Source organism: Lissotriton vulgaris, chromosome 9 (assembly GCF_964263255.1).
Source record: "Lissotriton vulgaris chromosome 9, aLisVul1.2, whole genome shotgun sequence".
Taxonomy (NCBI): Eukaryota; Metazoa; Chordata; class Amphibia; order Caudata; family Salamandridae; genus Lissotriton; species Lissotriton vulgaris.
Window position 1 is genome coordinate 32,312,517 of NC_141697.1, and position 18,027 is coordinate 32,330,543.

Consider the following 18,027-nt stretch of genomic DNA (forward strand, 5'->3'; position numbering starts at 1 on the left):
CAGGTTTGGAGTGGGTATGGACAGGTCTGGAGTGGGTAAGGTGCAGGTCTGGAGTGGGTAAGGTGCAGGTCTGGAGTGGGTATGGAGCAGGTCTTGAGTGGGTATGGAGCAGGTCTGCAGTGGGTATGGAGCAGGTCTGCAGTGGGTATGGAGCAGGTCTGGAGCGGGTATGGAGCAGGTCTAGAGTGGGTATGGACAGGTCTGGAGTGGGTATGGAAAGGTCTGGAGTGGGTATGGAAAGGTCTGGAGTGGGTATGGAGCAGGTCTGCAAAGGGTATGGAGCAGGTCTGGAGTGGGTATGGAGCATGTCTGGAGTGGGTATGGAGCAGGTCTGGAGTGGGTATGGAGCAGGTCTGGAGTGGGTATGGACAGGTCTGGAGTGGGTATGGACAGGTCTGGAGTGGGTATGGACAGGTCTGGAGTGGGTATGGAGCAGGTCTGGAGTGGGTATGGAGCAGGTCTGCAGTGGGTATGGAGCAGGTCTGCAGTGGGTATGGAGCAGGTCTGGAGTGGATATGGAGCAGGTCTGCAGTGGGTATGGAGCAGGTCTGCAGTGGGTACGGAGCAGGTCTGAAGTGGGTATGGAGTGGGTATGGAGCAGGTCTGGAGTGGGTATGGAGCAGGTCTGGAGTGGGTATGGAGCCGGTGTAGAGTGGGTATGGAGCAGGTCTGCAGTGGGTATGGAGCCGGTGTAGAGTGGGTATGGAGCAGGTCTGCAGTGGGTATGGAGCAGGTCTGGAGTGGGTATGGAGCAGGTCTGGAGTGGGTATGGAGCAGGTCTGGAGTGGGTATGGACAGTTCTGGATTGGGTATGGAGCCGGTGTAGAGTGGGTATGGAGCCGGTGTAGAGTGGGTATGGAGCGGGTATGGAGCAGGTCTGGAGTGGGTATGGAGCAGGTCTGGAGTGGGTATGGAGCAGGTCTGGAGTGGGTATGGAGCAGGTTTGGAGTGGGTATGGAGCAGGTCCGGAGTGGGTATGGAGCATGTCCGGAGTGGGTATGGAGCAGGTCTTGAGTGGGTATGGAGCAGGTCTGCAGTGGGTATGGAGCAGGTTTGGAGTGGGTATGGACAGGTCTGGAGTGGGTAAGGTGCAGGTCTGGAGTGGGTAAGGTGCAGGTCTGGAGTGGGTAAGGTGCAGGTCTGGAGTGGGTATGGAGCAGGTCTTGAGTGGGTATGGAGCAGGTCTGCAGTGGGTATGGAGCAGGTCTGGAGTGGGTATGGAGCAGGTCTGGAGTGGGTATGGAGCAGGTCTGGAGTGGGTATGGACAGGTCTGTAGTGGGTATGGACAGGTCTGTAGTGGGTATGGACAGGTCTGGAGTGGGTATGGACAGGTCTGGAGTGGGTATGGAGCAGGTCCGGAGTGGGTATGGAGCAGGTCCGGAGTGGGTATGGAGCAGGTCCGGAGTGGGTATAGAGCAGGTCCGGAGTGGGTATGGAGCAGGTCTGCAAAGGGTATGGAGCAGGTCTGGAGTGGGTATGGAGCATGTCTGGAGTGGGTATGGAGCATGTCTGGAGTGGGTATGGAGCCGGTGTAGAGTGGGTATGGACAGTTCTGGATTGGGTATGGAGCCGGTGTAGAGTGGGTATGGAGCCGGTGTAGAGTGGGTCTGGAGTGGGTATGGAGCAGGTCTGGAGTGGGTATGGAGCAGGTCTGGAGTGGGTATGGAGCAGGTTTGGAGCAGGTTTGGAGTGGGTATGGAGCAGGTTTGGAGTGGGTATGGAGCAGGTCCGGAGTGGGTATGGAGCAGGTCCGGAGTGGGTATGGAGCAGGTCTGGAGTGGGTATGGAGCAGGTCTGCAGTGGGTATGGAGCAGGTTTGGAGTGGGTATGGACAGGTCTGGAGTGGATAAGGTGCAGGTCTGGAGTGGGTAAGGTGCAGGTCTGGAGTGGGTATGGAGCAGGTCTTGAGTGGGTATGGAGCAGGTCTTGAGTGGGTATGGAGCAGGTCTGCAGTGGGTATGGAGCAGGTCTGGAGTGGGTATGGAGCAGGTCTGGAGTGGGTATGGACAGGTCTGTAGTGGGTATGGACAGGTCTGTAGTGGGTATGGACAGGTCTGGAGTGGGTATGGACAGGTCTGGAGTGGGTATGGACAGGTCTGGAGTGGGTATGGAGCAGGTCCGGAGTGGGTATGGAGCAGGTCCGGAGTGGGTATGGAGCAGGTCTGCAAAGGGTATGGAGCAGGTCTGGAGTGGGTATGGAGCATGTCTGGAGTGGGTATGGAGCAGGTCTGGAGTGGGTATGGACAGGTCTGGAGTGGGTATGGACAGGTCTGGAGTGGGTATGGACAGGTCTGGAGTGGGTATGGACAGGTCTGGAGTGGGTATGGACAGGTCTGGAGTGGGTATGGAGCAGGTCTGCAGTGGGTATGGAGCAGGTCTGGAGTGGGTATGGAGCAGGTCTGCAGTGGATATAGAGCAGGTCTGGAGTGGGTATGGAGCAGGTCTGGAGTGGGTATGGAGCAGGTCTGGAGTGGGTATGGAGCAGGTCTGGAGTGGGTATGGAGAAGGTCTGGATTGGTATGGAGTGGGTATGGAGCAGGTCTGGAGTGGGTCTGGAGCGGGTATGGAGCAGGTCTGGAGCGGGTATGGAGCAGGTCTGGAGTGGGTATGGAGCAGGTCTGGAGTGGGTACGGAGCAGGTCTGCAGTGGGTATGGAGCAGGTCTGCAGTGGGTGTGGAGCAGGTCTGCAGTGGGTATGGCGCAGGTCTGCAGTGGGTATGGAGCAGGTCTGCAGTGGGTATGGAGCAGGTATGGAGTAGGTCTGGAGCAGGTCTGGAGCAGGTCTGGAGCGGGTATGGAGCAGGTCTGGAGCGGGTATGGAGCAGGTCTGGAGTGGGTATGGAGCAGGTCTGGAGTGGGTATGGAGCAGGTCTGGAGTGGGTATGGAGCAGGTCTGCAGTTGGTATGGAGCAGGTCTGGAGTGGGTATGGACAGGTCTGGAGTGGGTATGGAGCAGGTCTGGAGTGGGTATGGAGCACGTCTGGAGTGGGTATGGAGCAGGTCTGCAGTGGGTATGGAGCAGGTCTGCAGTGGGTATGGAGCAGGTCTGGAGTGGGTATGGAGCATGTCTGGAGTGGGTATGGAGCAGGTCTGGAGTGGGTATGGAGCAGGTCTGCAGTTGGTATGGAGCAGGTCTGGAGTGGGTATGGACAGGTTTGGAGTGGGTATGGAGCAGGTCTGCAGTGGGTATGGAGCAGGTCTGCAGTGGGTATGGAGCAGGTCTGCAGTGGGTATGGAGCAGGTCTGCAGTGGGTATGGAGCAGGTCTGGAGTGGGTATGGAGAGAGTCGTTAGCGGGTATGAGATGGGTGTAGAACCGACATGGATTGGGTATGGAATGGACCCAAACTGGTCCACAGTAGGGTAATTTTCTGAGATAGGACTCATCCATCTAGCCTGGTTTCACAGACCGATGGTATCGAAGTCTGAGTTCTTCACTTGGTCTTTCCAGTTTGATTTAGGTGAAGTGGGAGGAAAACATCCTCATTTACAGAAATCGTTTTTAAGTCTGGCTACAGACAGCTTTACTGTTAGCCAAAGCGTATGCCATCAACCCCAGAAACGTACCGAGAGTATTTGGGTCAGACCCTTCAAACACAGCCCCCTGCTGCCACCGCTTGCTCAGCTTGAGGCTATTTTGGATTCACATACTGTGCATTATTCTACCCCTCCTCTCAACTTTGGGCTTGGAAAGTGTCCTAATGAAAGCTCCATGCGCATCAACCACTGGCCGTGGTGTGAAAGGCGCCTGTATAGGAAGAGATGAATCTACAAGTTAGAGAGTTCCCAAAGTTGTGCAGTTAGGGCTGTGAGTACAGGCATGGCCTGGCCTTTCTTAGGCAGAGGGTGTGGCTGGGTGACATATACTCTGGGAGAGCAGTCTCCATTGCATTCTCATCAGCCAATCCCAGCAGAGAGTGAACAGTGCTTCAGCTGACCATTCTTAACACATTAGGACCCGTGCATCTGTGGTCCCTTCAACCATACCCCTGCCTTCGGCTGCTCCAGTACATGTTGAGAAAAGTAAGACAGACTCACCTGTCACTGCCGCGCAGCATCTTGGGATCGAGGTACCGGTAATCATCAGTCTCCTGCAGTGGGCAGAGAAAGGGGGTCAAACACTTCCAACATGTTGCTTCCATTCCTACCTGTGATAAACGTTCTGTGTACTATCCGAACCAATAGCATGTCAGCACTGCTACATACAGACACAGATTGGAAGATGGTTTAAGGAATCAGCTCTTGGTTCGTCAAGCTACATTTTTAAAAACATTACTGGCATTATCTCGAGCCGATGAGGGCACGCTGGCAAATATGTGCTGGCGCGAGATTTCGAAAGGCGAATATTCTAGAAGCTGGCAGGATTATTTAGCTGAGTGTCTCCTACATTTCGAATGCCCTAATTTGGAAGATGGAATGAGGAGTAAACTGGTTTATAAAAAATCAATTAATTCAACCGTTGCTCTGTTGTCAGAAATATCGGATAAAGACGAGCTGAAAAAAAAAACACTTTTGGTCTATTATCAATTCTTTTGAGAAAATGGCTGTCCAACCTTATTTACTTTTTCGTCAAAAACCCTTAATTAAAAAGAAATGTATGTTATTAAGGTTTGGAATATATCCAACCAAAGATGGAACCCCTAAATGGGGTAATAATAATAAATCTTCTTTATTCGGTTTGTTCACAGTGGAAAAAAAACCATAAAAGAACACAGAATGACATACATTATGAAAATACACATATTGCAAACATTTCAGGTAAAATTCATTTCATAATTTAAAAAGGAAGAATTATTCAGAAAGTGCGAAGTGCCGATTATGATAGATATAGCATAGATTTTAAAGGTTTTTCCTATGTTTCATAATGCACTTTAGGAAACTGCTAACAAAATAACAGACATTCACTGTCTCCAGCATTTGCAATCTTAAAAGAGCAGGCCTACACTGTCTCAATCCCCATGATTTAAGTATCGGTAAAAGCCAGGTCTTTCTGTGGGCTTGATGATATTTACAAAGCAGGATCACATGCAAATTCGACTGCACTGATAGGCCGTCACAGGGGCAAGGCGGCAGTATAGCGTCCCAACAGTTTTGTGACGGGAAAGTGACCATTCTAAAAAAGATGTTTAGCCTAAATCTCGTAATTAGCATTCTCTCATAAGTTGATAACTGCAATTCAAGGTACGGGTGAATGACAAAGGCTACTTGAATCATGTTTGCGTGGATCACTGCCGTTTTTGTGGAATTGGATGCAAGTCTTAACAGTTCGAGGTGACTTAGTGCTTTTTGTTTAAGATCTTTTTTTGAGATGTCTGTAATGGAAGCCGGATCTAAATAATAATTCTCAAGACCTAGATCATTAAAAAAATTCCTGACATATAAAAGCCACTTTATTTTTGCAGAGTTATCCATACTCATTGAGTCTGCAATGATAGCTTGTGACAAGGCGTTTTTGTTTGACGTCCAAATTCGGCGCCACAACATCAAGGGTTCTATTTTGATTAGATCCTCCAAGTGAGGAATGGCTAGTTCTAGGTGCATTGCGTAAGTTGAGGTACCTTTGGGGGTGGCTAACAGAAATCTTAGGAAGGTGTTTTCCACCTTCTGAATGGGATTGATATCTGTATACCCCCAAACTCCTGCACCATATGTTGCAATTGCCTGGCATTTGGCTTTGTAGATCTTAAGGAGCTCTACTGGTGGTCTTTTGTCTAGTCTCTGAGAGAAAGATATTACTGCAGCAATTGATCTCCTAAATTGAAGGGCCCTAGTGTTTACTGCTTGCTAAATGGGGTATAAATGGTCATCAAATATTTGTAGGCTTTGTGGGCAGTATGATGAAACTTTGCTGCACATGGTAACACTATGCCCAAAAATGTTGCAGGAAACGAAGACAATTTTAAAACCTATTTTTTAAGAAAGGGGAGATAGAACTTGTAGATCAGCATTAATATTTTGCCTAAGTGGTGTCAACGTTTATACTATATATCAATTTGTTCAATTCATTTTTAGAGTGGAAAAGAAATGATGTAAGGTTGGCATCCAAAGTAAATGTTAAATTTGTTACGGCTGTGAAATAAGGAGGCTACTGTTTTTAGGAGTTGTGGACTATTTTTATGGCACTTTTTCATTTATTTTGAAAATGTGTAATATTTGTATGCTTTTAGTGAACTTTTATAGAAATGTTCCGCTTATTAGGTCTATTATCTTATGATTGATTGATTGGAGTATGTGCACTTTATCCCCGAAAGAGGCCATACATTATAGATTGTTATAAAAATTAAATAATAATTTCTTGCTGCTAGCATAAGGCACTTTAGCTTTGCTGGTGAAAAACTCAATGCAACTTTCACTTTTTTGCTGATGGCACAAGTCACTTTAGTATTGATTCTGAAATACTATTGTATTTTTACTGGTTAGAGTTTTAGACATTCTGTGAAATTGTTCTTTTACTCTGCTGCTAACTGCTGTTGAATATTTGCTGCTAGCCTATTGCACTTAATGCACTTTTCACTTTTCTGTTGATAGCATAACTCACTTTAGCATTGATCTTGAAATCTGGCTGTATTCCGGCTGCCAACAGTTATAGATAATCTGTAAATTGTTTTTCTTTCTACTGCTAACTGTTATTGAATATTTGCTGCTAGCAAATTGCACTTTAGCTTTTGCTATGTGAGCACGTGGCACTTTACTTGGATCTTGAAGACTGCTATCTAAACTGTGAAAATATTGGCTGTGCTATAATCTTAACTGGAAAATGTTAATCAATTGTTGACAATTTTACTTATGCACTATATCCATATATGTTCAATCAGTTGTTGTGTATGATTTGTACTTTTATTTTTTTGTAATGGTTTTAATTAATCAACAAATAAATAAACTACTACTACTACTACCATACAGACACACTGTTGCTGCACTGCAGTTACAGCAGCACGGCTACAGACAAGCCGGCACATGCGTTTCACTATGGATCTGAGACCGGCAGCACTGCTCCATATACACTGCTGCTGCACTGCAGATACAGCAGCACGGCTACAGACAAGCCGGCGCATGCGCTTCACTACAGATCATAGACCGGCAGCACTGCTACATATACACTGCTGCACTGCAGATACAGCAGCACGGCTACAGACAAGCCGGCACATGCGTCTCACTACAGATCTGACCCCGGCAGCACTGCTCCATATACACTGCTGCTCCACTGCAGATACAGCAGCACGGCTAAAGACAAGCCGGCGCATGCGCTTCACTATGGATCTGAGACCGGCAGCACTGCTCCATATACACTGCAGATACAGCAGCACGGCTACAGACAAGCCGGCACATGCGTCTCACTATGGATCTGAGACCGGCAGCACTGCTCCATATACACTGCTGCTGCACTGCAGATACAGCAGCACGGCTACAGACAAGCCGGCACATGCTTCTCACTACAGATCATAGACCGGCAGCACTGCTACATATACACTGCTGCTCCACTGCAGATACAGCAGCACGGCTACAGACAAGCCGGCACATGCGTCTCACTACAGATCATAGACCGGCAGCACTGCTCCATATACACTGCTGCTGCACTGCAGACACAGCAGCACGGCTACAGACAAGCCGGCGCATGCGCTTCACTACAGATCATAGACCGGCAGCACTGCTCCATATACACTGTTGCTGCACTGCAGATACAGCAGCACAGCTACAGACAAGCCGGTGCATGCGTTTCACTACAGATCTGACCCCGGCAGCACTGCTCCATATACACTGCTGCTGCACTGCAGATACAGCAGCACGGCTACAGACAAGCCGGCACATGCGTCTCACTACAGATCATAGACCGGTAGCACTGCTCCATATACACTGCTGCTAGCTCCAGCTACAGCAGCACGGCTACAGACAAGCCGGCACATGCGTCTCACTACAGATCTGACCCCGGCAGCACTGCTCCATATACACTGCTGCTGCACTGCAGATACAGCAGCACGGCTACAGACAAGCCGGCGCATGCGTCTCACTACAGATCATAGACCGGCAGCACTGCTACATATACACTGCTGCTAGCTCCAGCTAAAGCAGCACGGCTACAGACAAGCCGGCACATGCGTTTCACTATGGATCTGAGACCGGCAGCACTGCTCCATATACACTGCTGCTGCACTGCAGATACAGCAGCACGGCTACAGACAAGCCGGCACATGCTTCTCACTACAGATCATAGACCGGCAGCACTGCTACATATACACTGCTGCTAGCTCCAGATACAGCAGCACGGCTACAGACAAGCCGGCACATGCGTCTCACTACAGATCTGACCCCGGCAGCACTGCTACATATACACTGCTGCTAGCTCCAGCTACAGCAGCACGGCTACAGACAAGCCGGCACATGCGTCTCACTACAGATCTGACCCAGGCAGCACTGCTACATATACACTGCTGCTAGCTCCAGCTACAGCAGCACGGCTACAGACAAGCCGGCACATGCGTTTCACTATGGATCTGAGACCGGCAGCACTGCTCCATATACACTGCTGCTGCACTGCAGATACAGCAGCACGGCTACAGACAAGCCGGCACATGCTTCTCACTACAGATCATAGACCGGCAGCACTGCTCCATATACACTGCTGCTGCACTGCAGATACAGCAGCACGGCTACAGACAAGCCGGCACATGCGTTTCACTATGGATCTGAGACCGGCAGCACTGCTCCATATACACTGCTGCTGCACTGCAGACACAGCAGCACGGCTACAGACAAGCCGGCGCATGCGCTTCACTACAGATCATAGACCGGCAGCACTGCTCCATATACACTGCTGCTGCACTGCAGATACAGCAGCACGGCTACAGACAAGCCGGCACATGCGTCTCACTACAGATCATAGACCGGCAGCACTGCTCCATATACGCTGCTGCTGCACTGCAGATACAGCAGCACGGCTACAGACAAGCCGGCGCATGCGTTTCACTATGGATCTGAGACCGGCAACACTGCTCCATATACACTGTTGCTGCACTGCAGATACAGCAGCACAGCTACAGACAAGCCGGTGCATGCGTTTCACTACAGATCTGACCCCGGCAGCACTGCTCCATATACACTGCTGCTGCACTGCAGATACAGCAGCACGGCTACAGACAAGCCGGCACATGCGTCTCACTACAGATCATAGACCGGTAGCACTGCTCCATATACACTGCTGCTAGCTCCAGCTACAGCAGCACGGCTACAGACAAGCCGGCACATGCGTCTCACTACAGATCTGACCCCGGCAGCACTGCTCCATATACACTGCTGCTGCACTGCAGATACAGCAGCACGGCTACAGACAAGCCGGCGCATGCGTCTCACTACAGATCATAGACCGGCAGCACTGCTACATATACACTGCTGCTAGCTCCAGCTACAGCAGCACGGCTACAGACAAGCCGGCACATGCGTTTCACTATGGATCTGAGACCGGCAGCACTGCTCCATATACACTGCTGCTGCACTGCAGATACAGCAGCACGGCTACAGACAAGCCGGCACATGCTTCTCACTACAGATCATAGACCGGCAGCACTGCTACATATACACTGCTGCTAGCTCCAGATACAGCAGCACGGCTACAGACAAGCCGGCACATGCGTCTCACTACAGATCTGACCCCGGCAGCACTGCTACATATACACTGCTGCTAGCTCCAGCTACAGCAGCACGGCTACAGACAAGCCGGCACATGCGTCTCACTACAGATCTGACCCAGGCAGCACTGCTACATATACACTGCTGCTAGCTCCAGCTACAGCAGCACGGCTACAGACAAGCCGGCACATGCGTTTCACTATGGATCTGAGACCGGCAGCACTGCTCCATATACACTGCTGCTGCACTGCAGATACAGCAGCACGGCTACAGACAAGCCGGCACATGCTTCTCACTACAGATCATAGACCGGCAGCACTGCTACATATACACTGCTGCTAGCTCCAGATACAGCAGCACGGCTACAGACAAGCCGGCACATGCGTCTCACTACAGATCTGACCCCGGCAGCACTGCTACATATACACTGCTGCTAGCTCCAGCTACAGCAGCACAGCTACAGACAAGCCGGCACATGCGTTTCACTATGGATCTGAGACCGGCAGCACTGCTCCATGTAAATGTTAATGTATAGGCATTTATATAGCGCACTACTTACCTGTAGGGTCCCAAGGCGCTTCGACCGCTGCGAAACTCTTCCTGGCTTCCCTGAGAGATGGTCCCTTAATGGGTATCTCCAGGGTGAGACCAGGCATCCCCGGCGGTCTGGTGGGGCCGTTAGTGAAGATGAGGCAAGCTAATGCCCAGAGTTGCCGAGTGTGATCGCTGATCAGAGTGGGCACCGGGGCGAGAGAATTATCGAGTCCGCTGACCCTGGTCCAGAAACCTGCCGCGCCGGGAATCGAACCCTGGTCCCGGGCCGTCCTCTGCTCTCGGGTCTGCCGCCTCTAACCAGTGAGCCACACTACTCCATATACACTGCTACTGCACTGCAGCTACAGCAGCACGGCTACAGACAATCCGGCAACAGACAATCCGGCACATGCGCTTCACTACAGATCATAGATCGGCAGCACTGCTACATATACACTGCTGCTAGCTCCAGCTACAGCAGCACGGCTACAGACAAGCCGGCACATGCGTCTCACTACAGATCTGACCCCGGCAGCACTGCTACATATACACTGCTGCTAGCTCCAGCTACAGCAGCACAGCTACAGACAAGCCGGTACATGCGTTTCACTATGGATCTGAGACCGGCAGCACTGCTCCCTATACACTGCTGCTGCACTGCAGATACAGCAGCACGGCTACAGACAAGCCGGCACATGCGTCTCACTACAGATCATAGACCGGCAGCACTGCTACATATACACTGCTGCTAGGTCCAACTACAGCAGCACAGCTACAGACAAGCCGGCACATGCGTTTCACTACAGATCATAGACCGGCAGCACTGCTCCATATACACTGCTGCTGCACTGCAGATACAGCAGCACAGCTACAGACAAGCCGGCGCATGCGCTTCACTACAGATCATAGACCGCAGCACTGCTCCATATACACTGCGGCTGCACTGCAGATACAGCAGCACGGCTACGAACAAGCCGGCGCATGCGCTTCACTACAGATCATAGACCGGCAGCACTGCTACAATAACACTGCTGCTGCACTGCAGATACAGCAGCACGGCTACAGACAAGCCGGCACATGCGTCTCACTACAGATCTGACCCCGGCAGCACTGCTCCATATACACTGCTGCTCCACTGCAGATACAGCAGCACGGCTACAGACAAGCCAGCGCATGCGCTTCACTATGGATCAGAGACCGGCAGCACTGCTCCATATACACTGCAGATACAGCAGCACGGCTACAGACAAGCCGGCACATGCGTTTCACTATGGATCGGAGACCGGCAGCACTGCTCCATATACACTGCTGCTGCACTGCAGATACAGCAGCACGGCTACAGACAAGCCGACGCATGCGTCTCACTACAGATCATAGACCGGCAGCACTGCTCCATATACACTGCTGCTCCACTGCAGATACAGCAGCACGGCTACAGACAAGCCGGCGCATGCGTCTCACTACAGATCATAGACCGGCAGCACTGCTCCATATACACTGCTGCTGCACTGCAGATACAGCAGCACGGCTACAGACAAGCCGGCGCATGCGTCTCACTACAGATCATAGACCGGCAGCACTGCTCCATATACACTGCTGCTGCACTGCAGATACAGCAGCACGGCTACAGACAAGCCGGCGCATGCGCTTCACTATGGATCTGAGACCGGCAGCACTGCTCCATATACACTGATGCTGCACTGCAGATACAGCAGCACGGCTATAGACAAGCCGGCACATGCGTTTCACTACAGATCATAGACCGGCAGCACTGCTCCATATACACTGCTGCTGCACTGCAGATACAGCAGCACGGCTACAGACAAGCCGGCACATGAGTCTCACTACAGATCTGACCCCGGCAGCACTGCTACATATACACTGCTGCTCCACTGCAGATACAGCAGCACGGCTAAAGACAAGCCGGCGCATGCGCTTCACTATGGATCTGAGACCGGCAGCACTGCTCCATATACACTGATGCTCCACTGCAGATACAGCAGCACGGCTAAAGACAAGCCGGCGCATGCGCTTCACTATGGATCTGAGACCGGCAGCACTGCTCCATATACACTGATGCTGCACTGCAGATACAGCAGCACGGCTATAGACAAGCCGGCACATGCGTTTCACTACAGATCATAGACCGGCAGCACTGCTCCATATACACTGCTACTGCACTGCAGATACAGCAGCACGGCTACAGACAAGCCGGCACATGAGTCTCACTACAGATGTGACCCCGGCAGCACTGCTACATATACACTGCTGCTGCACTGCAGATACAGCAGCACGGCTACAGACAAGCCGGCACATGCTTCTCACTACAGATCATAGACCGGCAGCACTGCTACATATACACTGCTGCTCCACTGCAGATACAGCAGCACGGCTACAGACAACCCGGCGCATGCGCTTCACTACAGATCATAGACAGGCAGCACTGCTCCATATACACTGCTGCTGCACTGCAGATACAGCAGTACGGCTACAGACAAGCAGGCACATGCGCTTCACTACAGATCATAGATCGGCAGCACTGCTACATATACACTGCTGCTAGCTCCAGCTACAGCAGCACGGCTACAGACAAGCCGGCGCATGCACTTCACTACAGATCATAGACCGGCAGCACTGCTCCATATACACTGCTGCTAGCTCCAGCTACAGCAGCACGGCTACAGACAAGCCGGCACATGCGTTTCACTATGGATCTGAGACCGGCAGCACTGCTCCATATACACTGCTGCTGCACTGCAGATACAGCAGCACGGCTACAGACAAGCCGGCACATGCTTCTCACTACAGATCATAGACCGGCAGCACTGCTACATATACACTGCTGCTAGCTCCAGATACAGCAGCACGGCTACAGACAAGCCGGCACATGCGTCTCACTACAGATCTGACCCCGGCAGCACTGCTACATATACACTGCTGCTAGCTCCAGCTACAGCAGCACGGCTACAGACAAGCCGGCACATGCGTCTCACTACAGATCTGACCCAGGCAGCACTGCTACATATACACTGCTGCTAGCTCCAGCTACAGCAGCACGGCTACAGACAAGCCGGCACATGCGTTTCACTATGGATCTGAGACCGGCAGCACTGCTCCATATACACTGCTGCTGCACTGCAGATACAGCAGCACGGCTACAGACAAGCCGGCACATGCTTCTCACTACAGATCATAGACCGGCAGCACTGCTCCATATACACTGCTGCTGCACTGCAGATACAGCAGCACGGCTACAGACAAGCCGGCACATGCGTTTCACTATGGATCTGAGACCGGCAGCACTGCTCCATATACACTGCTGCTGCACTGCAGACACAGCAGCACGGCTACAGACAAGCCGGCGCATGCGCTTCACTACAGATCATAGACCGGCAGCACTGCTCCATATACACTGCTGCTGCACTGCAGATACAGCAGCACGGCTACAGACAAGCCGGCACATGCGTCTCACTACAGATCATAGACCGGCAGCACTGCTCCATATACGCTGCTGCTGCACTGCAGATACAGCAGCACGGCTACAGACAAGCCGGCGCATGCGTTTCACTATGGATCTGAGACCGGCAACACTGCTCCATATACACTGTTGCTGCACTGCAGATACAGCAGCACAGCTACAGACAAGCCGGTGCATGCGTTTCACTACAGATCTGACCCCGGCAGCACTGCTCCATATACACTGCTGCTGCACTGCAGATACAGCAGCACGGCTACAGACAAGCCGGCACATGCGTCTCACTACAGATCATAGACCGGTAGCACTGCTCCATATACACTGCTGCTAGCTCCAGCTACAGCAGCACGGCTACAGACAAGCCGGCACATGCGTCTCACTACAGATCTGACCCCGGCAGCACTGCTCCATATACACTGCTGCTAGCTCCAGCTACAGCAGCACGGCTACAGACAAGCCGGCACATGCGTTTCACTATGGATCTGAGACCGGCAGCACGGCTACATATACACTGCTGCTGCACTGCAGATACGATTCAGAAAAGGGGGTGGTGATGAACAGAGTGTCTGAATTAAGCAGACCACTCTTACCCAGTCCAAAGATCAGGGCTTGATCCATCACCGTTATTTATCTCACTGCACCATCCCAGCTCAGAACCTGGCTATATGCAAATCAGTCTGTCCCTGGCCCAGTGCATCATGGGAACAGGGCAGACTAAACTACCAAGCCAATTCTTCACCAGTAAGGAGACAAGCTACCGGGGACCGGTTTCTGGCATTTCAGCCGTCTTCGGCCCGGCTTGCTTGAATCCTGATGGAGCAGTGAGAAAGGGACTCATGTCTGAGTTTACCCTGCCACACCTATAGTGGCCAAAAACGATTCAGAAAGGGGGTGGTGATGAACAGAGTGTCTGAATTGAGCAGACCACTCTTACCCAGTCCAATGATCAGGGCTTGATCCATCACCGTTATTTATCTCACTGCCCCATCCCGGCTCAGAACCTGGCTATATGGGACAGGAACAGACTAATTTACATATAGCCAGGTTCTGAAACTGGGATGGTGCAGTGAGCTAAAAAACGGTGTTGGATCTAGCCCTGATCTCTTGACTGGGTGAGAGTATTCTGCTTAATTCAGAAACTCTGTCCGTCACCACCCCTTGTTGTTTAATTGCACTGCAGATACAGCAGCACGGCTACAGACAAGCCGGCGCATACGTCTCACTACAGATCATAGACCGGCAGCACTGCTACATATACACTGCTGCTAGCTCCAGCTACAGCAGCACAGCTACAGACAAGCCGGCGCATGCGTCTCACTACAGATCATAGACCGGCAGCACTGCTCCATATACACTGCTGCTAGCTCCAGCTACAGCAGCACGGCTACAGACAAGCTGGCGCATGCGTCTCACTACAGATCATAGACCGGCAGCACTGCTCCATATACACTGCTGCTGCACTGCAGATACAGCAGCACGGCTACAGACAAGCCAGCGCATGCGTCTCACTACAGATCATAGACCGGCAGCACTGCTCCATATACACTGCTGCTGCACTGCAGATACAGCAGCACGGCTACAGACAAGCCGGCGCATGCGCTTCACTACAGATCATAGACCGGCAGCACTGCTCCATATACACTGCTGCTGCACTGCAGATACAGCAGCACGGCTACAGACAAGCCGGCGCATGAGTCTCACTACAGATCTGACCCCGGCAGCACTGCTACATATACACTGCTGCTCCACTGCAGATACAGCAGCACGGCTAAAGACAAGCGGCACATGCGTCTCACTACAGATCATAGACCGGCAGCACTGCTCCATATACACTGCTGCTGCACTGCAGATACAGCAGCACGGCTACAGACAAGCCGGCACATGCGTTTCACTATGGATCTGAGACCGGCAGCACTGCTCCATATACGCTGCTGCTGCACTGCAGATACAGCAGCACAGGTACAGACAAGCCGGTGCATGCACTTCACTACAGATCATAGACCGGCAGCACTGCTACATATACACTGTTGCTGCACTGCAGATACAGCAGCACGGCTACAGACAAGCCGGCACATGCGTTTCACTACAGATCATAGACCGGCAGCACTGCTACATATACACTGCTGCTGCACTGCAGATACAGCAGCACGGCTACAGACAAGCCGGCGCATGCGCTTCACTACAGATCATAGACAGGCAGCACTGCTCCATATACACTGCTGCTGCACTGCAGATACAGCAGCACGGCTACAGACAAGCCGGCGCATGCGCTTCACTATGGATCTGAGACCGGCAGCACTGCTCCATATACACTGCTGCTGCACTGCAGATACAGCAGCACGGCTACAGACAAGCCGGCACATGCACTTCACTACAGATCATAGACCGGCAGCACTGCTACATATACACTGCTGCTGCACTGCAGATACAGCAGCACGGCTACAGACAAGCCGGCACATGCTTCTCACTACAGATCATAGATCGGCAGCACTGCTCCATATACACTGCTGCTAGCTCCAGCTACAGCAGCACAGCTACAGACAAGCCGGCACATGCGTCTCACTACAGATCATAGACCGGCAGCACTGCTCCATATACACTGCTGCTGCACTGCAGATACAGCAGCACGGCTACAGACAAGCCGGCACATGCGTCTCACTATGGATCTGACCCCGGCAGCACTGCTACATATACCAGACTGAGTGCACAAGAGGCAGGACCCTGACCCCTCATCATGAGGCTGAGCCTATGCAAACCACAGGTAGCAGACTGAGAGCACAAGAGGCAGGACCCTGACCCCTCATCATGAGGCTGAGCCTATGCAAACCACAGGTAGCAGACTGAGTGCACAAGAGGCAGGACCCTGACCCCTCATCATGAGGCTGAGCCTATGCAAACCACAGGTAGCAGACTGAGAGCACAAGAGGCAGGACCCTGCACCCCTCGGCATGAGGCTGAGCCTATGCAAACCAGAGGTACCAGGCTGAGTGCACACGCGGCAGGACCCTGCACCCCTCGGCATGAGGCTGGGCCTATGCAAACCACAGGTACCAGACTGAGTGCACAAGAGGCAGGACCCTGCACCCCTCGGCATAAGGCTGAGCCTATGCAAACCAGAGGGACAGCCAGAGTAGAGGTCTTCAAACTTTGTTACACTGAGCAGAGCCCCGCTAAGACCCCCCAAAAAACTCTTTGAAGTTAGGCCCCTCTCCAAAACTTTATGGCAAAAGCTGGAGGAGCAGGAGGGGCACGGCTGCCCACAGGGGGCAGGAATTATGAAGGGATTTCAGAGGTGCTTTTCTGCAGCTAATAATCCACACTAAATGTAGGACTTCGAAAAGAGCAAATGCACCCAACAAAGACAGAATGGACCAAAACACTCCTCTCCATAATCAGGGGGCTGTGAGCCCCTTATAGCCCTGGGCCCCAATGTAACTGCGGCTGCTGCACTCATGACAGCTGTGGCCCTGAGATGAGCCTCCCTCCCTCCTCCACCCCACGCCCGACCATCGCTTCAACCCTCAAGCAAGCTTGTCTGAACCCTTCGACCCTCTTTTTATGTCAAGGGTGCCTTCTGCCATAATGCGTCCCTGTGTCCCCTTTTGAAGTAAGACATTCATGACTGGGATGCAGTGGACCCTTGGAGCCCTGGGCCCCGGTGCCACTGCACCTGCTTGCCTTGTGAAACAAACTATCTCCCCAATTCCACTCTCTCCCATCTCTCTGAAGCCCAAACCAAGGTGCCTCAAATGCTTCCATTCCCCCTCTCTCGGGCCTTTGCTCCACGTCCCAGAGCAACCCTGTGACAGCAAGAAGGAAAGGACACAAAGCAGCCCCCATTCTGCAGCACAAGACACCGACAAACCTACTCTGTCCATCCCCGAGGAGCCCAGAGCAGGCTTTGGCGGCTCTTTCTTATAAAAAATAAAATCTAGCAGCCACCGCACCACCCTGTTGGGACTTGTTCCATGTGCCCTGATGCCAGCAAGGAAGTGGGCCTGCCCCCCTTTTCATACATAGCAGGTTTGTGGTGTGAAGCAGAGGGATGGATTTAGAGTTGAAGCCGGGTCTGGTGGCTCAGTGGACTAATGCAGGGGTCTGTGTGTGACCTCATAGTTACAGGCTCAAATTCGGGCGGGTCCACTCAGCCTTTCATCCATCTGAGGTCGATAAAATGAATACCATTGAGTTGGGTAACAATATACATCTGTTATTCAGCGCCATGATACCCCGTCAGGGGTGAACATGCGCTTTACAAAATACACATGTTATGTAAGAAGAGGCGTGCCTTCTCACCAGGGTGTCGAAAGGGAAATGTGTGCAATTGGTTATCACCCAATCGAAGGGCCGCTTGGGAGCCAGTTTAGATTTTAATTGATGGAGTCACACGAAGC

The 18,027-nt window shown here is 52.0% G+C and overlaps 1 protein-coding gene across 1 annotated transcript in view; it reads right to left on the reverse strand.

The window, feature by feature from the left end:
* SCFD1 (sec1 family domain containing 1) overlaps positions 1 to 18,027 on the reverse strand; it is a 709,689-nt gene that overhangs the window by 77,997 nt on the left and 613,665 nt on the right. Inside the window, exon 21 of the mRNA XM_086936984.1 lies at positions 4,039 to 4,091. Coding sequence (XP_086793110.1) covers positions 4,039 to 4,091 — 53 coding nt within the window. The remainder of the gene's footprint in view (positions 1 to 4,038; positions 4,092 to 18,027) is intronic.